Here is a 23307-nt window from a genome sequence, read left to right as displayed (position 1 = left end):
AAACTGGTTTCTTAGAGTAAAAATAAAATCCAGTTACAGTACTTTCTGGGTCATACAGTGGGCACAGTGTTTCTGTGTGTGGCTTATTTAGTCATTAAATACTGTTAAAAAAAATAAATGTTTCCTGTGTGTTCCCTTTGTGATTTCATCTTGGCCGTAGTCTGTGACCTGACCCTATCCCGTATGACTCAAAACACACTCCATTCACATGATCTCATTCTTCCCTTGGTAAAATATTGCACTTGCTTAGCCGCTGAGTGATTAGAGAGCTTACTGAAATAGTGTAATTTGTTTTTTAAGTTTATGGCTGTTCTTAGAGCAGTCATTCAGAAAGGTTCCTTTTATTATAATGTACTTGCATGATTATTTTCTGTATTGTGCTTGTGATAGATGAGGCACATTTTTTCTTTTGGATGTAGAGTTGAACTAAGATACCACTCTCTTTGCGCCATTCTATTGTAATTGCATTTTTTTAGCATACCAGTAAAATCGGTTTCCTTTTATCTTTGAATTCTATATGTTTGCAGAGTGCCCAGTAGGAATGCGTAGTGTTTCTGAGAATATTTGTTGTATTTATAAAGTTAAGCACTAAAATATAAAAATGTTTAAAAGGCATATTTTTATGTTCTTTTTAAATTAAAAACTAATAAAATATTACGAATAAACATTTTATTCACAAGGAGCTCTGCACCTTGTAATATTGCTTGGGTAGAAGAGAATGTTGCATTACTGTTGCAGTAAACAAGTTTTTAACATTACAAAAGCAAAGTCCCCAGACTTAGTGACTGATGATTGGGCTCTTGAGTCTTCTGTGGCATCATGTTCTCTTTACCAGACTGCAAAAAAAACAAAACAAAAAAACCTTTCTGGACAGAAATTGCAGATGACTTATGATGATGATGATTATAGATGCAAGGTGTCTGTTTCTACACTAGCTGCTGTGAGGGGTGGGGGAAGGGGAAATTGTTTATGTATGATTACAGCCACTTGGCCAGCAGTTGTTCAACCTTTCAACAACCCTCGCTGTGGCCTGATGGGATCCAGATGAGTATTGCAAGTGTTTCTTGCAAGTATTGCAAGTGTAGTAAATCATGCCCATAGTATTCAGACAGCTAGATGAGCAGGGCCAGCCTTTGACCTGAGCGACCGGTGCGATCGCTCAGGGCGCCGGCTTCCAGGGGGCGCTCGTGCCACCTGACCTGGCCGCAACTGCAGGGCCCCGGCTGGGTCCGTCTCGCTCCGCCCCCTGGTGCGCTGCTGGGGGTGATGGGGCAAACATGCCCATGTGGCCGCCGTGATGGAGGGGGGAGCCGCGGGGAGGGCAGCCCGACCTCTCCCTCTCTTCCTCTCCGGGCACCCTCCGTGCTCCCCCCCTCCGATCCGATGCAGACTGCTAAGGGGAACAACTCACCTGCCTGGTTCCGATCGCCGGCTCCTCTCACTTGCTGCTGGTCGCCTCTTCTACATAGCCGCTGATGCACAATAAACTTCCTAACAGGAAGTTTATTGTGCATCAGCGGCTATGTAGAAGAGGCGACCAGCAGCAAGTGAGAGGAGCCGGCGATCGGAACCAGGCAGGTGAGTTGTTCCCCTTAGCAGTCTGCATCGGATCGGAGGGGGGGAGCACGGAGGGTGCCCGGAGAGGAAGGGAGGGAGAGGTCGGGCTGCCCTCCCCGCGGCTCCCCCCTCCTCTATGGGGGGGGGGCTACCTACCTAGGGGGGGGGGGTATTACCTACCTACCTACCTAATCTATACTGGGGGGCAGCTACCTATCTAATCTATACTGGGGGCACCTACCTATCTAATCTACACTGGGGGCACCTACCTATCTAGCCAATACTGGGGGCACCTACCTATCTAACCTATACTGGGGGTAGCTACCTATCTAATCTATACTGGAGGCACCTACCTGTCTAGCCAATACTGGGGGAACCTACCTATCTAACCTATACTGGGGGGCAGCTATCTATCTAATCTACACTGGGGGCACCTACCTATCTAGCCAATACTGGGGGCACCTACCTATCTAACCTATACTGGGGGCAGCTACCTATCTAACCTATACTGGGGGCAGCTACCGATCTAACCTATACTGGGGGCAGCTACCTATCTAACCGATACTGGGGGCACCTACCTATCTAATCTATACTGGGGGCAGCTACCTATCTAACCTATACTGGGGGTAGCTACCTATCTAACCTATACTTGGGGCACCTACCTATCTAATCTATACTGGGGGCAGCTACCTATCTAACCTATACTGGGGGCACCTACCTATCTAACCTATACTGGGGGCACCTACCTATCTAATCTATACTGGGGGCAGCTACCTATCTATCCTATACTGGGGGTAGCTACCTACCTAATCTATACTGGGGGGCAGCTACCTATCTAATCTATACTGGGGGCACCTACCTATCTAATCTACACTGGGGGCACCTACCTATCTAGCCAATACTGGGGGCACCTACCTATCTAACCTATACTGGGGGTAGCTACCTATCTAATCTATACTGGAGGCACCTACCTGTCTAGCCAATACTGGGGGAACCTACCTATCTAACCTATACTGGGGGGCAGCTATCTATCTAATCTACACTGGGGGCACCTACCTATCTAGCCAATACTGGGGGCACCTACCTATCTAACCTATACTGGGGGCAGCTACCTATCTAACCTATACTGGGGGCAGCTACCGATCTAACCTATACTGGGGGCAGCTACCTATCTAACCGATACTGGGTGCACCTACCTATCTAATCTATACTGGGGGCAGCTACCTATCTAACCTATACTGGGGGTAGCTACCTATCTAACCTATACTTGGGGCACCTACCTATCTAATCTATACTGGGGGCAGCTACCTATCTAACCTATACTGGGGGCACCTACCTATCTAACCTATACTGGGGGCACCTACCTATCTAATCTATACTGGGGGCAGCTACCTATCTATCCTATACTGGGGGTAGCTACCTACCTAATCTATACTGGGGGGCAGCTACCTATCTAATCTATACTGGGGGCACCTACCTATCTAATCTACACTGGGGGCACCTACCTATCTAGCCAATACTGGTGGCACCTACCTATCTAACCTATACTGGGGGTAGCTACCTATCTAATCTATACTGGAGGCACCTACCTCTCTAGCCAATACTGGGGGAACCTACCTATCTAACCTATACTGGGGGGCAGCTATCTATCTAATCTACACTGGGGGCACCTACCTATCTAGCCAATACTGGGGGCACCTACCTATCTAACCTATACTGGGGGCACCTACCTATCTAACCTATACTGGGGGCACCTACCTATCTAACCTATACTGGGGGCAGCTACCTATCTAACCTATACTGGGGGCAGCTACCGATCTAATCTATACTGGGGGCATCTACCTATCTAATCTATACTGGCGGCATCTACCTATCTAATCTATACTGGGGGCAGTTACCTATCTAATCTATACTGGGGCAGCTACCTATCTAACCAATATTGCAGGTACCTACCTATCTAACCTATACACTGGGGGCAGCTACCTATCTAACCTGTACTGGGGGCACCTACCTATCTAACCTATAGCTGGGACAAGTATACTGGCTACCTATACTGTGGGCACTCATCTGGCTAACCTATACTGGGGGGGATCTGTAGCTGGACACTTACACTAAGGGGGGGATCTGCTGCTTAAATACACTATAAGGGGATCTGCGACTGCAAGACTAGTAGCCTAAGCCCATATACACTAAGGGGGGGATCTGGTCTTGTATATGTAGGCAGATCCCCCCTTTAGTGTATATAGGCTTAGGCTACTAGTCTTGCAGTCGCAGATCCCCTTTTAGTGTATTTAGGCAGCAGATCCCCCCGCCATCCCCCCCCCCCCCCCCCATTAGTGTATGTGTGTGGTGCACTCACACGCGAAGAGGATGAATGTGGGGGGGGGGGGGCACCAAAATCTGGTTACGCTCAGGGCGCTGTGAAACCTAAGGCCGGCCCTGTAGATGAGCTATGCTCAGGAACAAGCAGAATCTCAGGTGGAGAACTTGCAGTTTGTTGCACCAGTGTTGCAGTCATTGCATTTATGTGTTAATTAAAATCATGGGTTCAAATAATATATCATTGGAAAGAAACTGTAGTTGCTTTTAGAAACCACATTTTCTTCTTCAACTAGCGTGGTTCCAGTCTCAGAAATATGGACAGTATTGATTTCCATGTGGCCAAGTTAATGTCCAGTAGTCTGTTGTTACAGACAGTCTCTCCTTACAAACAGTTTCTATTCCAAAAGGTTCCGGTACTGATTACATCAAGTATTTAACATACTGTTACATGTGGATAAATGATTTGCTTGTGGACAATTCTGGATTTGGATGGACATAGTGTATAAACAATGTTTTTTGGTCATTTTCAGTTTGGTTTTAACAAACTACAACACTTTATGCAGTGCTGAAACATGAAATGACATAAATATGATATAAAACATTTACAGTCAATTTTGAATACGAGGAGCGCTTTAAGCCATGTACACACATCCAATTTTGATTGGCCAATCACTGACAAATTTGACCACCTCTGTGTAGTATGAGAGCTAACCTACACTCTGTTCATAGCATTCAAAATCTGTTGGCCTTCATACTACATGGAGGTTGTAAAATTGGTTAATTATTAGTGAGTCAAAATTCAAGACGTGTTCCAAGCTTTAATCCTGGAATTGTTTGAGTGTTCTCCACGATCCTTTGTGGCAGCTGTTGCTGGTCAGGTCACAGCAGTGTTCTGGTTGCTTCACCCCTGAGTGTGTCTCATCTGCACGTTGCTCTGCCTCCTATATGCTTTGCTGTGATCAGTGCACTGAGTATACAGAAACCAGAAAAAGCAGCAGTCAGTTGGAAGGGGAAAAGACAAAATCACATATTTAACACAGATGCCTTTTTTTCCCTTCATTGCATTGCAGGAGGGAAACCGAGTTAGTAGAATATGAGAAGCTGTCCATGCACTCCACCATAGTAATAAAAATGAAATGTGAACTACCGTTTTCCCTTAGCACACCTCTGCTTGTCTTTTTATATGTGTTTATTTAAGAAAAAAGGCAAACATAATTTTCTGTTTTTGTTTTTCTGGATTGCTTGATGGCAGACATTATGCCACATATAGTACAGTCATGAATGCTTTGTGGGTGTATTTAACTGCGGTTGAAAAAGCTTTTCTTTGTAATTTCACTCTTCAGGTTTTCCAGAAGGAACAGGTAGACTCTCTTCAAATGAAACTGCAGCAGGTAAATGGCCTGGGCCAAGGTTTGATTCAAAGTGCCGACAAAAACTGTGATGTGCACGGATTAGAACATGACAGTGAGGAACTGAACGCCAGATGGAACACCCTGAACAAGAAGGTGAGCGCATTCATTCTGTGTGTTTGCAGCATTGTAATTGTGTGGCTTGGCGTGAGGAAGATGAATAGTGCAAGCAAAATAGAGTATTGCTCAATTATGAGAGCCGATCCCATCAGCAGTAGAACTGACACCTTATATTGCACAGAGATGTGGTGGGAGGAATTGGATTTAATTTCCAGCGAGATAGACAGTGTGTGGGTGTTTGAGATGAGACCATCTGACTTGTACAGCTTGAGACTGTTTCTTCATTTCTCCAAGCCGGTTGTTAAATCACATTCATGTATGAAAGCTTTCAGACCTCCCCCCCCCCCCCCCCCCCCCCACCTTCTCACCTGTGATTGCTAAATAGCAGCAAGTAATAGGCTAATATTTTATACAGGTGGCAGAGAGGGTGACACAGCTACAGGAAGCGCTGCTGCATTGTGGGAAGTTTCAGGATGCTTTGGAACCTCTGCTAAGCTGGCTGACTGACACGGAAGACTTGATTGCTAATCAGAAACCACCATCTGCAGAGTACAAAGTGGTGAAAGCTCAAATCCAAGAGCAAAAGGTACATAGATTCATTTATATACTGCTACTTCAGCTTGCATTGACCAGAAAAAGGGGGAAAACCCACTGGAAAATTTCTGAAAGCTTCAGTCATTCAGAAGTATTTGCTTATATGTGCAGAAAAAGTGAAACAATACCTAGACTAACACGTTCTTAAAGCTGTATTTGGCAGCAGAATGCCAAATTCCTTATGGTTTAGCTAATAAAGAAATGTGTTTAAATAAGGAGCCATCTACCAATAAAAGGTGTAAAATAACATGTAACTTTTCCATCTGTAGCTATTGCAGCGCCTTCTGGATGATCGAAGGGCTACGGTAGACATGATTCAGGCGGAAGGGACAAGAATTGCAGAGGGAGCTGATCCTGCAGACAGGGAGAAAATAAGCCGCCAGCTAGATACACTTAAGGAGAGGTGGTCATCCTTATTGCAGAAGGCACAAACAAGGTATGGCTCCAGTCAGTGAGCGATGCTCCTGCACATTTCTTCTCTCCTGCTGTATCACTGGTTCTCAAATTGAAAATCACTTTGTCATTTGATGCATTTCATCTGATATTTCCCCTCCCTTTTGTCAAATATTTTGTGGCTCTGGTGGGGAAATGTCCTGTATGTATATGTTTAAGTATTTAAAACATTTTTCATGATGATGGTCCTTTACACCTATGAAGCAAAGTATGTGCTGTGGCTGTCTGTTGGAAGGCACAAATGGCGTACATCAAAAAAGAGTGCTGGGGAAATTTGGCCACCAGGCGAAGCCACAAGAAGAATATCCTACCACTATCTAAGCCTTACACTAACCTCCTTACCTACTCCTAACACTGACCTACCACTATCTAAGCCTAAATACAGTCCACTAACCTACTGCTATCTACCTGCTCTGTAACATAACCCTGCAAACAGAACATCTGATAACTTACTGCATTGCCACCATCTCCAACATGCCCACTGATCGTTGGCTTATATATGGTGCCTCCTGCGCCCAAATTGTACACTGGGCAACGCTATAGCTGCATTTACTATTGCGGTCTATGTGGCTTTTAAGCAACCGTGAGTGACCAAAGTTCATGCACTGCAAAATTTGAGCCTCAATGATCATGTAACCGCACAAACAAATCTTTACATTGAAGGATTGCTGTTTTTTCCATGTTGCTCTACAGGCAGCATGGTATGGCCCTTTGCCATGACTGTACACATTCCCCTATCATTTTAAGTCTGTGGATCACCACCCCTCAAGATGCCATGAACACCCTTTCCAGTTTTGAGTAAAGCAAGCTTGCACCTGTATTGCTTCTCCCCCAAGCTTCTAACTCTGGTCCATCCCCTTGGTGAAGCGAGCATTACACCCAGCATAGGTGATGACTCCCCCTATGGTTAAACGGGCCATACACGTACACACATCGATTTTTCCTATTTGGTTCCCAGGAGATTCACTCTGATCAAACCTGCTGGCAAGCTATTGAACAACATGTCAGATTGATCATAAGTTCAATCAGTTTTATACAGAAAACCTGTCAATTAAGGGCGAAGCAGGAGCAGCAGTAGAGCAGTAGATAAACGGCCCATAGTGTTGTACTGCTCGATGCTGCAGTTTGTTTGATTTTCCATAGATTTCCTGCTGTGAGTAGTAGCAATTGATCCTGCTTCAATATGATTCAGATCAGAAAGGGATTGATCTGCAGTAGATGTGTATGGGCCACCTTTACTAAAACACATTGGTGGCCAGGTTGTAGTTCCCTTATTAAAGTCACTGAGAACAAATGTTGTAGATGACATTAGTTTTGTTAGAAGCCATGCTGGAAAGAACACTCTGACAGCAAAGAACTGAGGAACAAGACCCAGTGGTAGGGAGCAGATTTTCCTATACATCTCTACCCAGTAGGTTGCCTGCCATCCCCCAATGGTTGCCAGAGTTGGGTGTGCGAGGTTATTATGGGATAGCCCACCAATTCACTCAAATTTATTCTGTTTGAACTGAATTCAATGTGTGATATTCAGGACATGTTTGACTGCATTCTTAATCTGAATTGCAAAACTAGTCAGCAGCATGCAAAGAACAGGGAGAGATGAGATGATATTTATTCTCCTCAGTCTGTCATCTTGAAGAGGTCTGTGTCACACATAAGCTTTTTGTTTTTTGTTATGGAGGATTTAATGTAATCAGGAAGTAGTAATATTGCCTAATTAACTATTCACTTATGCAGAGAACTTGGAGTGAATGTTGATTTATATTCTTCAGTATTCAGCCTTTTATCAGAACTTTTTTTTTCCTGAAGAAAGGTATACTTTAAAAAACAACAACGTGATGGCAGAACTGATTGTGTTTGTGTCTTAATTATACTTGCCCACGTGGCATTGGTCAGGGAAAATCATCTTTAGCAATCTGCAGTTTCTGACCCCCATGTTCTTCAAAGTCCATCTTCTTCTCCGTTTAATGCTTATTGATGTGATGTGTGAGTTTGATGACTACTGTGAGGTTACACAGCATCACTCTATGTACACACTTTCAATTTCAGTCACTTGCAGGGATTGGGACTTAAACCCTCAGGTAACTGTTCAGTGCTGCGTTCTGTAGGGTTCTGGTACTATGGAGAGGGCAGAGGAATGACACATGACAGAGCAGGGGGAGGGGTAAGGAGAAATAATAGGGTTGGCCTGCACTCAGATGAGTTGATCCGGTAGGTTGGATCTCTCACCAACGCATCAGGGAGAACAAAGGGCCACACACTTGATTCTAGGCAGATTACCCTGAATGGTCGCCTCAGCTGGGAACAAAACCTGTGTACAAGGCGTTAATCTAGAACAAGGACATAGCTCGGGGCAATTGGCCTATTTCACATAAATGAGGAGGAGGCGTATATGTGTATATAGTGAGTATCGAGCATGTGGTATCTGTGAGATAGTTTTCAGTTATACAGTAGTAATCCTCCTTCAGGTCTATATCAAAGCTTCTGTTGCATAAACATGTGGATCTTTCTTGAAGCAAGCAGTAGTAATCAGATATTTCTGTATAATATATATACTTGCCTGAATACAAGAAAACGGTTAACCTATTAAAAACCTGACAAAAATAATATGCATTCTACGTAAACAGTTCTGTTATTCCAGAATCTGGGTATGTGTAGTTAATCGGATCTGTGCAAGTGTGATCTACTAGCTGTATTAGTCAAGTATACCCATAGTGTTGAGTGATGTTTATGTGAGTATTGAGATACCATTGCAGAACTTGAAAGATAATACTGTTTCTAATCATTTTAGCTGGAAGCAGTAATTATCTCTTGTGAATTAATCACTTGCGCACGGAATTCCTCTCTAGTGTGCTTCATAAAAGCTGAAAGCTTGAAGTGTGTCATGAACAGAAACTAATCCTCTTCAGCAAACTGTTATTTTTTAACATGTTCCTAAATATTCCTAAATATGTTAACTGGTATTTAGATGAATTTATTTCATTATTGTACAAGTTTGTATTTTCCTCATCCATTATAGGGACCCTGTAGTGCAAACAAATTAAGTAAACTGAACGCAGCACTATGTAGTGCATTTTGTATGTTTAGCCAGTGCTGTCTGATCAGGATCCACAAGAGTATAGTTCAGTATTCCCTTGTATTGAGCCTCATGTAAATCCAACCACCAGCCTTATTACTGAAGCTTGGGATGGATGTAGTGGCAACCTCATTGGAACTCCGCCACATCATAAGATCGCCACCCGCTTTACCCTCATCTGCATACCTGTCCATGTTGACTCTAGGGCAGAGTTCCCCAACCCTATCCTCAAGGCACACCAACAGTACATGTTTTGCAGAAAACCACAAACCTGCACAGGTGAGGTAATTAGTATCTCGGCAGAGCTGATTAACTACCTCTGTGGATTTCCACAAAACATGCACTGTTGGTGGGCCTTGAGGACCGGGTTGGGTAACACTGCTCTAGGGGATACAACACTACAATAATGCTTATCACATGGCACTTTAGTAATTACTGGGCTGTGTTAAAGGACACCTGAAGTGAGAGAGATATATGGAGGCTGCCATAATTATTTCCTTTTAAAGAGACTCTGTAACAGCAAAAACCTCCCCTGGGGGGTACTCGCCTCGGGTGGGGGAAGCCTCCGGATCTTAATGAGGCTTCCCACGCCGTCCTCTGTCCCACGGGGGTCTTGCTGCAGCCCTCCGAACAGCCGGCGACAGAGCCGACTGTAGCTTCAATATTTACCTTTGCTGGCTCCAGCAGGGGCGCTGTGGCGACTTTCGGCACGGAAATAGACGGAAATACCCGATCTCCGTCGGGTCCGCTCTACTACGCAGGCGCCGGAAACTTGCGCCTGCGCAGTAGAGCAGACCCGACAGCGATCGGGTATTTCCGCCTACTTCGGCGCCGACAGCCATCAGAGCGCCTGCGCAGGAGCCAGGAAGGTAAATATTGCGTCACGGCTGTACGGAGGGCTACAGCGAGACCCCCGAGGGACGCAGGACGGCGTGGGAAGCCTCATTAGGATCCTGAGGCTTCCCCCACCCGAGGTGAGTACCCCCAGGGGCCGTTTTGTCGTTACAGTTCCTCTTTAAGCAATACCAGTTTCCTGGCAGTCCTGCTGATCTCATTAGCTTCAGTGTCTAAATCACACACCTGACACAAGCATGCAGCTGATATTGTCAGATTTTTGGCAGAAACATCTAATCTGCACGCTTGTTCAGGGTCCATGGCTAAAAGTATTAGAGGCAGACTATCAGCAAGACAGCCAGGCAACTGGTATTGTTTAATATTTTAAAATATATTAAGTATTTGAAGAAAAAAGTTCAGCCTCCATATCCCCCACACTTAAGGTTCCCATGAAGTTTACTGAAGTGGGATGAATATGGTGGCTGCCATATTTATTTCCTTTTAAATAATTGCTAGTTACCTGGCAGTCCTACCTTTAAGAGCAGCAGTGTTTGAATCACACTCCTGAAACTAAAAATGCAACTAATCTAGTCAATCTTCAATCAGAGCACCTGTTCTGCGTGCCTGTTCAGGGTCTAGGACTAAAAGTATTAGAGACATAGGATCATCAGAACTGCCAGACAATTGAAGTTGTTTAAAGGGAAATAAATGTGTCCCCCTCCATATTGCTCTCACTTCATGTTGACTGTAATTGCATGTCACTACAGAATACATTTAAAGCAAACCTGAACCTAACTTATGATATACTGTGATGAATTGTATGTGTAGTACAGCTAAGAAATAGAACATTAGTAGCAAAGGAAATAGTCTCATTGTTTTCCAGTACAGGAAGAGTTTTAAAAAAAGTTATCTATTCAGAAGACCTTCTCTGAACTGTCCTGTATTCTGAAGCACTTAAGGAGACACTGAAGCGAGAAAAAAAAATTACAATCTAATCATTTGTATGTGTAGTACAGCTAAGAAATAAAACATTTGGAGCAGTGACATACACTCACCTAAAGGATTATTAGGAACACCATACTAATACAGCGTTTGACCCCCTTTTGCCTTCAGAACTGCCTTAATTCTACGTGGCATTGATTCAACAAGATGCTGAAAGCATTCTTTAGAAATGTTGGCCCATATTGGTAGGGTAGCATTTTGCAGTTGATGGAGATTTGTGGGATGCACATCCCGGGCACGAAGCTCCTGTTCCATCACATCCCAAAGATGCTCTATTGGGTTGAGATCTGGTGACTGTTAAGGCCATTTTAGTACAGTGAACTCATTGTCATGTTCAATAAACCAAATTGAAATGATTCGAGCTTTGTGACATGGTGCATTATCCTGCTGGAAGTAGCCGTCAGAGGATGGGTACATGGTGGTCATGAAGGGATGGACATGGTCACAATCCTCAGGTAGCCGGTGGCATTTAAACGATGCCCAATTGGCTGTAAGGGGACTAAAGTGTGCCAAGAAAACATCCCCCACACCATTACACCACCACCAGCCTGCACAGTGGTAACAAGGCATGATGGATCCATGTTCTCATTCTGTTTACGCCAAATTCTGACTCTATCGAGACTCATCAGACCAGGCAACATTTTCCAGTCTTCAACTGTCCAATTTTGGTGAGCTTGTGCAAATTGTAGCCTCTTTTTCCTATTTGTAGTGGAGATGAGTGGTACCCGGTGGGGTCTTCTGCTGTTGTAGTCCATCCGCCTCAAGGTTGTGCGTGTTGTTGCTTCACAAATGCTTTGCTGCATACCTTGGTTGTAACGAGTGGTTATTTCAGTCAACGTTGCTCTTCTATCAGCTTGAATCTGTCGGCCCATTCTCCTCTGACCTCTAGCATCAACAAGGCATTTTCGCCCACAGGACTGCTGCATACTGGAGGTTTTTCCCTTTTCACACCATTCTTTGTAAACCCTAGAAATAGTTGTGCGTGAAAATCCCAGCAACTGACCAGATTGTGAAATACTCAGACCGACCCATCTGGCACCCACATGCCGCGCTCAGAATTGCTTAAATCGCCTTTCTTTCCCATTCTGACATTCAGTTTGGAGTTTAGGAGATTATCTTGACCAGGACCACACCCCTAAATGCATTGAAGCAACTGCCATGTGATTGGTTGATTAGATAACTGCATTAATGAGAAATTGAACAGGTGTTCCTAATAATCCGTTAGGTGAGTGTAAGTCTAATATTGCTTCCAGTACAGGAAGAGTTAAGAAACTCCAGTTGTTATCTATGCAAAAGAGCCATTGAGCTCCATGACTTTCAGAGTCACAGAGAGCTCTGTCTTCCGAAGCTTATCTCAACTGTCAGTCATTGTATCTTCTTTTCTTCTGCAGAGAAGGGTTCAATAGTTCACTGGGCTGCTCTGTAAAATAATTTATAATGTTGAGTAGTGTGTAAACTGAAAATATTAGAGAATAATGCAATGTTATAAAAAAACACTACACTCACCTAAAGGATTTTTAGGAACACCTGTTCAATTTCTCATGAATGCAATTATCTAATCAACCAATCACATGGCAGTTGCTTCAATGCATTTAGGGGTGTGGTCCTGGTCAAGACAATCTCCTGAACTCCAAACTAAATGTCAGAATGGTAAAGAAAGGTGATTTAAGCAATTTTGAGCGTGGCATGGTTATTGGTGCCAGACGGGCCCATCTGAGTATTTCACAATCTGCTCAGTTACTGGGATTTTCACGCACAGCCATTTCTAGGGTTTACAAAGAATGGTGTGAAAAGGGAAAAAGATCCTTTATGTGGCAGTCCTGTGGGCGAAAATGCCTTGTTAATGCTAGAGGTCAGAGGAAAATAGGCCGACTGATTCAAGCTGATAGATGAGCAACGTTGACTGAAATAACCACTCGTTGCAACCGAGGTATGCAGCAAAGCATTTATGAAGCCACAATACGCACAACATTAAGGCAGATGGGCTACAACAGCAGAAGACCCCACCAGGTACCACTCATCTCCACTACAAATAGGAAAAAGAAGCTATAATTTGCACAAGCTCACCAAAATTGGACAGTTGAAGACTGGAAAATGTTGCCTGGTCTGATGAGTCTCGATAGTCAGAATTTGGCGTAAACAGAATGAGAACATGGATCCATCATGCCTTGTTACCACTGTGCAGGCTGGTGGGGGATGTTTTCTTGGCACACTTTAGGCCCCTTACTGCCAGTGGGGCATCGTTTAAATGCCTTGGGCTACCTGAGCTTTGTTTCTGACCATGTCCATCCCTTCATGACCACCATGTACCCATCCTCTGACGGCTACTTCCAGCATGATAATGCACCATGTCACAAAGCTCGAATCATCTCAAATTGGGTTCTTAAACATGACAACGAGTTCACTGTAGTAAAATGGCCCCCACAGTCACCAGAACTCAACCCAATAGAGCATCTTTGGGATGTGATGGAACAGGAGCTTCGTGTCCTGGATGTGCATCAATGCCACGTAGAATTAAGGCAGTTCTGAAGGCGAAAGGGGGTCAAACACCGTATTAGTATGGTGTTCCTGATAATCCTTTAAGCGAGCGTATATAACTGAAAATAATATGAGAATATTTTCTTTGCTACTAATATTTTTCACTTCAGTGTCTCTTTACGCAGCCAGGAAACGGTGAGAAACAGCTTGGGATAAGGTTTCACTGCAGGAAGGGTCAAAGGATCATTATTTTGGCTTTGTTTTATAGTGAAAAGACAATGTGGTTTTAAAATAGCAGCTATAATAGTATTATGCAATGTTATAAAAAAGCTATATAACTGAAAATAAAAATATGAGATGCTTTTTTTTCGCTACTAATGTTCTATTCATTATCCATACTACACATACAAGCTTTTCGCTTTAGATTTGCTTTAATGTCCCTGTACTGAATCAATCTGAGTCAATTCTCCTGAATTCTGAAGTCCTTGTTCTCCTCAATGCTGAAATGCCAGCCAATTGCTTGTCCACTAGAGTTTTCTTACCTAGTGAGAGCTATGACAACTGAAAGGGGGAAGTGTGTTGGTTTTCATTTTTATTATAGGATGACATTGACAGCTGTCATTCTGTATTGTGGTGTAGAGCAGCTTTGGCTTTAAGAAGTGTACAATTGGCAAAGAAAGGGTCTGCAGTGGATGAGAAAAGGTTATAGGAATCCTACAGTTTTGCTTTAGATTACCAAGAAATGACTGCGGTTTGGTCTCCTTACAGGCATAAACAGCTTGATGACATACTGGTTTTAGCCAAACAGTTCCATGAAACAACAGAACCGATATTTGATTGGCTTTCTGCAACAGAGAAAAAATTAGCAAATTCTGAGCCAATTGGTACACAGACCGGGAAAATTCAGCAACAGATCTTACGCCACAAGGTAAGTTATGCGTGACAATTGGTGGCAGGAGCTGATTAGGCAACAATTCAATGTGTTTTATTTGATTGTCTTCACTTTACTTTTTTATTATTATTATTATTAGTTTGGCCGTGTCTACTTGTTTAATTTATTCATGACTTTTCATATTTTGTAATGTCTACATTTTCAGTTATTTAAATTTTTTATTTGATTCATTTTATTAATTTTGTTCATTTATTTTTTCCTTTGTTCTCCTTTTGACTTCTTTCATTTTGGGTGGCTTCTTCTGGGTCATTTGCAGAGCCTAGAGGAAGACATAGCAGTCCATGAGCCTGAGGTGCTTCAAGTGGACAGGCTAGTAGACTCGCTTTCTGCCCTTTGCTGCAAGTCTGAGCGAGATAGGTTGGCACGCAGGCTAGACTATCTGCATGCTCAGTACAGTGAGGTGCATGATCTGTGCAGCAGAAAAGGTGCTCTGCTGGGGCAAGCTCTCAGCAATGCCAGGCTTTTTGGAGAGGACGAAGTGGAAGTCCTGAACTGGCTGGGAGAAGTAGAAGACAAACTGAGCTCAGTCTATGTGAAGGATTACAAGCTGGAGATCTTGCAGAAACAGCATGCTGACCAAATGGTACTCATTTTATGTTCATCTCTTTTGTTTCTTTCATCTTCCATTATTTTCTTGTTGCTTATGATTTTGCATATCTTTTTAATTTGCTTCACATTCTTCACTGATCTTAAGAATAATGGTATGCCTAAGAAGTACACTGTAAAAGTGTCATTTTAATTGTGCTGACCTCAGATTGCCTCTCTTAAGGCTTTCTTGGTGGTTATCCGCTTGGAGCTCTTCCATCTGACCTGATAGAAATATTAAATTAAAGCACTGCTATTAAGTCATAGTTTTAAGCTGCTTTTGCTCTTGACAAATTATTAAATTGTCTATAAAAAATCTTTTTGGCGCCAGTGCTGACCCAGTTGTTAGGTTAATTAGTCATAATGCAGCTGTACAGTGACCAGAAGGTTTTAACTTTGCAAGAGAGCCTTAGTGCACAAACTAAACAGCAGATAGGCAGTGGTGTTACCCGGAATCTTAGAGGAGAGCTGTGAACTGGAGTGTTACACTTAGAGACCGTTAACTTTTCATCATCTTGTCTGGTTGCTGCATTTAGCCGTTCTTTGCATTCTAACCTTTCCATCTTCTCCTAATGAATCTGGCTGGAGAAACGTACAGAGAAGGAGATTCTACTGTTAATTAGCAGACGGACTATTGCCCAGAGCTCATAATCTACTACTACATGCATACAGTACTGATGGTTTTTCAGGATTGTCCACTGTTGTGCCATCCTTTACCTCCGTCCTTACACCAGAGGAGCCACATTTTGGAATCAGCTGTTCTTTAGTCCCTTCATGGTATATTTCTGACTTTTGATTTAAAAGAAAAAAATAATTTGCAGTTTGAAAGGAACTTTTTCTCACAAATTATCATAGTTTAATAATACTTAATACTTAGTGTTGCAGATTTCTTCATGAAAACCTGTAATAGATATTTTGCAGCACTTACTTTAAAGAGACTCTAACGTCAAAAAGATCCTCTGGGGGGTACTCACCTCGGGTGGGGGAAGCCTCCGAATCCTAATGAGGCTTCCCACGTCGTCCTCTGTCCCACAGGGTTTTCACTGCAGCCCTCCGAACAGCCGGCGACAGACCCGACTGTCAGTTCAATATTTACCTTTGCAGGCTCCAGCGGGGGCGCTGTGGCTGCTCTCGGCTCCGAACTACACGGAAATACCCGATCTCATTCGGGTCCGCTCTACTGCGCAGGCGCTGGAAACTTGCGCCTGCGCAGTAGAGCAGCCCCTACGGCGATCGGGTATTTCCGTGTAGTTCGGAGCCGACAGTCGTCAGAGCGCCTGCGCAGGAGCCAGGAAGGTAGATATTGACGTCATTATTCTCGGAGAGCTGCAGCAGGGCAGTTTCTAGGCTAAATTGCACCCAGAGCGAGTCTGTAAAAATTGAGCCCCCTTTCCCCCCATGCCCGTGGACTAGCAAACCTTTACTCTTTAGGGACAGTCACACAGCCACAGGTCACAAGTGATCTGCCTACTTACTAGTGACCAGCCGCTCATCCAGGAGGAAGCAGGGACCAGGAAAACACAGGCGAAGAGAGCCCGGAAAGCCGACTCCTCCATGGGCGCTGGGCACTGACAGCCCGCAGTACCGATACAGGACATCAGGTGTAATCACGCAGTGGTGACGTGATGATGACTTGACATCTGACTCAGGCAGCCCAAGAGCAGTCAAGGAAAGTGATCGCGCTGGTAATCATCGTCACCAGCTCCCTAGGGGTTATGTCCTTCTGTCTGCGCCCCCCCCCCCCTTCTTTTACTTGCCGGACTGCGCCCAGGGCGGTCGCCCTGTCCGCACTGCCCAAGAAACAGCGCTGGGCTGCAGCAAGACCCCTGAGGGACGGAGGACGGCGTGGGAAGCCTCATTAGGATCCGGAGGCTTCCCCCACCCGAGGTGAGTACACCCCAGGGGATCTTTTGATGTTACAGATCCTCTTTAAGTGCAGTGAAAAGTATATTACTAGCAAAAAGGATTGTCTAATTGATTTTAAGCCTCCTATAGAAGAAAAGCGCTGGATAATAATACCTTTGTCATGGGCTAAATATGCCTCCCAATACCCACTACAGTTATTTTCCTGCCTCTTATGAATGCAGCTGTAAATTTTGTTTAGGGCTGCGCTGTCTTTAAAGAGGAGCTGTTAGGTATAAGGTCTCAGAGAAAATAAACACATATATCAGTAGCTAAAGATTGGCTGTACTTACATTACATATGCATTTCACTGTCCACGTTTGGATTTCACAGAATTTGTATATAGTATATGCAGAGATAGATGCTCCTGACAGCTCATGGCAGGCTCCATGTTTTTCTGTCAAATGTGTTGTCATGTCCTGCCTGCTTCCTGATCACAGATAAGCTCCTACTTGAACAACACAGTGTGCAGTGAATATTAATGAGCCATGTGGCTAGGAACAATAGCTGACTCCTGCAGTGTACTCTGCCCGCAGAGATTTATCAGTGCTAGCTGGACTGATTAGAAGCTTCTGTAACGTCTCATTAGCAGCCGAGGGGAGGGCCCCAGAATGCTTTGCAGTTTAGTATGCGGCTTGCGTCCTTATGGCTCTGTAACAGACTTGCTGATAAGCACACATCAAAGGTAACTGAGATTTTTATCTTCACTAATGGCTTTTGGGCTTCCTTCTAAACTGTTTAACACAGGAGAATAGAGGTTTAAATTAGCTTCTGCAGCCTGACAGTTACTCTTTAAGGTATCAAAACTGATATTCAGATCTATGTTCAATGCTGAACCACAGCTTACTTATACAGAAGATGAAATCATATCAGACCTTACTCAGCCAACAGACAATCCTTCAATGTCTATTCAGACCTTACTGCAGCCAATCAGTCTTATCCACTATTGGTATACACAAGTCACAAAGCTCAAACAATACTGTTCGTGTGATCGCTGCTTCACTTTTTCAAGGTTTCAACAGTATATAATGCTGAGCTGCGCTCCCCACAATTGCCTATAAAACAAAAAGTTTGTTGCACATAGCGTGATTCTGTAACAACTTTACACAGACACCCTTGGTGATGGTGAATTAGTGTGACACTCGGGACTCCTCTCCCCAATCTAGATTGCGCTCACCAAATTGTAGCCACCTCATACATCAGGTGGATCTAGCGTATGTATTCATAAATCACCCACTGGCACTTTACCCTCTTCACCTTGAAGGGTTTTTCTGCTCAAAAAACCAGAGCAGTTTTCACCCGTCAGCACTCCTTCCATTCATTCACCTATAACTTTATTACTACTTATTACAGCGAAACAATCTATATCTTGTTTTTTTTGCCACTGTATAGGCTTTCTTTGGGGGGTACTTTTTGCTAAAAATTATTTTCTTCTAACTCAGTTTTAATAAGAAGAATAAGAAAAAAATTGAAAAAAAAACATTATTTCTCAGTTTTCAGCCATTATATTTTCAAAATGAAACATGCTACCGTAATTAAAACCCACACATTTTATTTTCCCGTTTGTATCGTTTATTGGAACGTTTAAACTTTTTCCCTAGTACAATGTATGGCGCCAATATTTCATTTGGAAATAAAGGTGCATTTTTTAAGTTTTGAGTCTATCCCCAATTACAGGGCCATAATTTATAAAGTAATTGTAGTATACAGTTTTTGTATACATATTAAAAAAAGTTCAGTCCCTAAGGTAACTATTTTATGTATTTTTTTTTTTTTAATTTTGTAATTTTTTTTTAACCCCCTTGGCGGTATGAAAAATACCGCCAGGGGGCAGCGCAGCAGTTTTTTTAAATTTTTTTTTTTTTTTTTTAAATCATGTAGCGAGCCGAGGGCTCGCTACATGATAGCCGCTGCTCAGCGGCATCCCCCCGCCCGCTTCGATCAGGAAATCCCGTTCAAAGAACGGGATTTCCTGAAGGGCTTCCCCCGTCGCCATGGTGACGGGGCGGGATGACGTCAGCGACGTTGGGACGTCATTGGGACTCCAGATCCAACCCTCGGCGCTGCCTAGCACTGATTGGCCAGGCAGCGCACGGGGTCTGGGGGGGGGGCGCGCGCCGCACCGGATAGCGGCGATCGGGCGCGCGGCGGCGATCGGGGTGCTGGCGCAGCTAGCAAAGTGCTAGCTGCGTCCAGCAAAAAAAAAATTATTTAAATCGGCCCAGCAGGGCCTGAGCGGCACCCTCCGGCGGCTTACCCCGTGTCACACACGGGGTTACCGCTAAGGAGGTTAATTAAAAAAAATAAATATAAAAAAATGGTAACTTTAGGGGAGTGTGGGAGGTCAGGGGTTAATAATAATAATAATAATAAAAGAAGGTAACTAGGGATAATAAACTGAAAAAAAAGGGGGGGATGTAATATTACAGTTTGGCCACAAGATGTCCTCAGTAGTGACTTCAACTTCGTACTGTTTGTACGGAAACGGAAGCACTACGCTACGGAATAAATGAATGGCCGAGCCGTCTGTATAGACGGCTGCAGCCATTCACACGGGGAATTAGATCAATGAATGGGATTTGTTTTCCCATTCATTGATCTAGCGGCGGGCGATCGGCGGTAATGAGCGGCAGTACCGAGCGCGGGGGGCGTGGCGGGAGGGACGTAGTACCTACGTCCCTGCACAGAGTTATGGCAGTTTGCAGGGATGTAGTTACTTGTCCCGGGGGAGGGGAAATGGTTAAATCTTCAATCCTTTTTAATATTCCGGATAAAACTCCATAGCATAAAAGACATAAAAAGCAGGATCATCATAGCGTAACAAAGCTTAATTCATAATAACTCACCTCCGCATCAAATGCACACTCACGTCAGTCATCTTGTATCGTATGCACATCACATAAATCCTAGCAGCGGGGTCTGTCCTGGCATCAAGACGAGGAAATACGGCGTCCCTCTTGCTGTCTCCGGCTACCCTGGCTGCCTCACACGCTACCTCTTATGGTTCGTATACAGCCGCTCCTTGAAACAAGCGGTGACGTCAGCCGCACTGGACTTAGCTCCACCCTACGCGTTTTGTCCAATCAGACTCATCGGGCTGACATCACTAGCGCACCACGCCCCTTTTATACTGCCTTGCGAGTCGCCTAATGATTACCTCTGTACCCGACGGGTATATTTCCTCATGGGCTTCTCAATCATGGCGGCCGTTTCTCAAACAGAGTGCTACAATACTGCCACAGCAGTCTGTTTATCACAGTCACCGCTGCTGTTACAATCCCATTACAATTGAATAGAACCATGATCATTAAAACAACTTTAATAAAATATTAAAATAAAATGACCCTATTTCAGTTTCTGCCATCTACTGGTTATTTTCGCTAACTGTCTTCAACTATCATGTCATACGTCCCTATTATGCTATTCTAAATATAATTAAACGTCATTGCCATAAATATAAATACAAAATAGCCTTCGTACTCACACTAATACTAATTGAAAGGTCTTACAATAGTTAATCTGCCAGTGCCATTGGGTGTAATATAATCTAGTCCACAGCTAATGTCATAATTCCTATTAAAGTGAAAAAACCCTCATGAACTTACCCCCCCCCCCCTTCCCCATAGAACACCATGAGTATATATACCACTGTATTAGTATCTCCCCCCGCCCCCCACATCAATTAATCTATTCCATAGTTACTATGTTATATGTCAGTGGTGATATAACAATTCAAGTCAAATTCGATACTTGACTTGACTTTGACAGATTAGATTTTCGATATATATCAATAGGCGACTTGCAAGGAAGTATAAAAGGGGCGTGGCGCGCTAGTGACTTCAGCCCCTGATGAATCTGATTGGACAAAACGCGTAGGATGGAGCTACGTCCAGCGCGTCTGACGTCACCGCTTGTGCAAAGAAGCCGGTGTATACGAACTATCGGAGGTAGCGTGGGAGGCAGCCTGGGTACCCGGAGACAGCGAGAGGGACACCGTATTACCTCGTCTTGATGCCAGGACAGACCCCGCTGCTAGGATTTATGTGATGTGCAAACGATACAAGATGACTGACGTGAGTGCGCATTTGATGTGCTTGCGAGTTATTATGAATTAAGCTTTGTTACGCTATGATGGTCCTATTTTTTTATGTCTTTTATGCCATGGAGTTTTATCCGGAATATTAAAAAGAATTGAAGATTTAAAGTGCCAGTGGGTGATATATGAATACATACGCTAGATCCACCTGATGTATGAGGTGGCTACAATTTGGTGAGCGCAATCTAGATTGGGGAGAGGAGTCTCGAGTGTCACACTAGTTCACCATCACCAAGGGTGTCTGTGGAAAGTTGTTACAGAATCACACTATGTGCAACAAACTTTTTGTTTTATAGGCAATTGTGTATGTACGTGTGTGTGTGTGTGTGTGTGTGTGTGTGTATACACACACACACACACACACACATACACACGCGCAAGCACAGCTCCACTTAACTTGAAAAGTTCAATTACAAACGTAATATTTAACTTTTACACAAATTTGCCATGTTCAGTTTTAAATTTAGTTAGGCTTTAAAGTAAACCAAAGCTCAAAGCATGCCACACATGCGTGGAAGACCCTGATGGACGTGACTGAACCAGTTATCGGGGCTGATTGCGGCTGAACAGCAGACTGCGGGAGGATGGCAATAGACTCACAAGTGCTTATGGGGCTGGAGGAAGCCCCGGGTAAGTATTGATTCTTACTATTCTTTAAGCTCTGGTACACTTTAAGTAAGAAGGCCAGCGCCACACACTATAAGGGCTGAGACATGTTGCCAAGCATTTTGCAATGTGTTTGCGTTCTGAAAAACGCATTCCGATTGACTTGAATGGGTGATCAAAGTGATTTATTTTTTTTTCAAATGGCAAAATTGATCTCGGTGATTTTGCCCTGGTTTTCAAAATCCCTGCGATTTTGCTGTGAATCTCTGACCCCTTCTATCCTCTTAACCTCCCTGGCGTTCAATTTTTGCGGCCATGCGTCCGCAGGAGGGAAATTTGTGTTACAAACTTGTTTTATGTAGTGTAGCTAGCACTAGGCTAGCTGCACATGTGCCTCAAGTCCCCCGGCACCGTTCTGATCCCCCGATCGCTGCCGGCTATATTTACCTAGCCGCGATCCCGCGTGAACCGCAACTTCCCCAAACAGCTTATGTCATCGCTATGGCGACGATAGGACAGGACGTCTGATGTCATCGACGTCATGCGCTGTCTCTGTCCTCCCCATAGTGACGCCTGGAGGCTATTGGAGAGGCTGCGCCATTGCGGGTTCCGGGGGGAGGTATGTATAAGGGCGGCGATCGGGGGGATCAGAGGGTGCCGGCAGCGATCAAGGGCAACATGTAGCTAGCAAAGTGCTAGCTACATGATCTAAAACCATTTGTATTAAATAAAAAAAAACCCACCCGGGGCCATGAGATCCCCTGCGGCGGTATGGACAAGCTGAGCTCATCCATTCCGCTCAGGTGGTTAATAGCAGCTAAAAGAAAGACCTTATAGCTTCAAGATACCTCTTTGCGTTCACAAATTAATATGTCATTGTTTAACCAGCTTTTTTCCTTGATGTAAAGTGCTACATTTTATATTTGTAACAATACTATTCATGTCTAAGCCTCTCTGGAGGGAGTGAGGCGTGGATGGACATGAACCATTCCTTGCCAACACAGCATTGGAAAAGGGGGAGGTTAGAAGGCCACAACTGATAAAGCTTGAGCTCAAAACGGACAATTCAACCCCCTGCTCATAACCCGATTGCTATATTTAAAGACATCTGATCTATAAAGGCAGGTAGTGGGGGGGGGGGTCTTTATTGTTGTTAGTTTGGTTTTAAGGAAGAGCCTTTCTATTTGTCATGTTACATGCTGCTGTTTCTATTCTGATGTTGTATCGTTCACTTAGGCCCTTAGTGAGGAGATTGTCAATAGAAAGAGGAATGTGGACCAAGCGGTGAAAAATGGACAAGCACTACTAAAGCAGACAACAGGTAGTAAATGGTTTTCTGTATGATTCATGCGCCCTAGACTCACTGATAATAAGAATAGCA

At 44.0% G+C, this 23307-nt stretch overlaps 1 protein-coding gene across 22 annotated transcripts in view; it reads left to right on the top strand.

Moving 5' to 3' along the window:
- The window catches only part of MACF1 (microtubule actin crosslinking factor 1), a 449681-nt gene that overhangs the window by 364678 nt on the left and 61696 nt on the right, over positions 1-23307 (top strand). For 18 of the 22 annotated variants that reach the window (XM_068268832.1, XM_068268827.1, XM_068268817.1 and 15 more), the window contains 6 exons: positions 5223-5384; positions 5764-5934; positions 6212-6378; positions 14554-14713; positions 14994-15320; positions 23163-23247. In XM_068268832.1, the coding sequence (XP_068124933.1) occupies positions 5223-5384; positions 5764-5934; positions 6212-6378; positions 14554-14713; positions 14994-15320; positions 23163-23247 (1072 nt within the window). The remainder of the gene's footprint in view (positions 1-5222; positions 5385-5763; positions 5935-6211; positions 6379-14553; positions 14714-14993; positions 15321-23162; positions 23248-23307) is intronic. The other 4 variants (XM_068268830.1, XM_068268828.1, XM_068268833.1 and 1 more) reach the window with 1 other exon arrangement.

This window comes from Hyperolius riggenbachi, chromosome 2, assembly GCF_040937935.1.
Source record: "Hyperolius riggenbachi isolate aHypRig1 chromosome 2, aHypRig1.pri, whole genome shotgun sequence".
Taxonomy (NCBI): domain Eukaryota; kingdom Metazoa; phylum Chordata; class Amphibia; order Anura; family Hyperoliidae; genus Hyperolius; species Hyperolius riggenbachi.
Note: the sequence above shows the minus strand (reverse complement) of the source record. Positions and strands in the feature narration are given on the sequence as shown.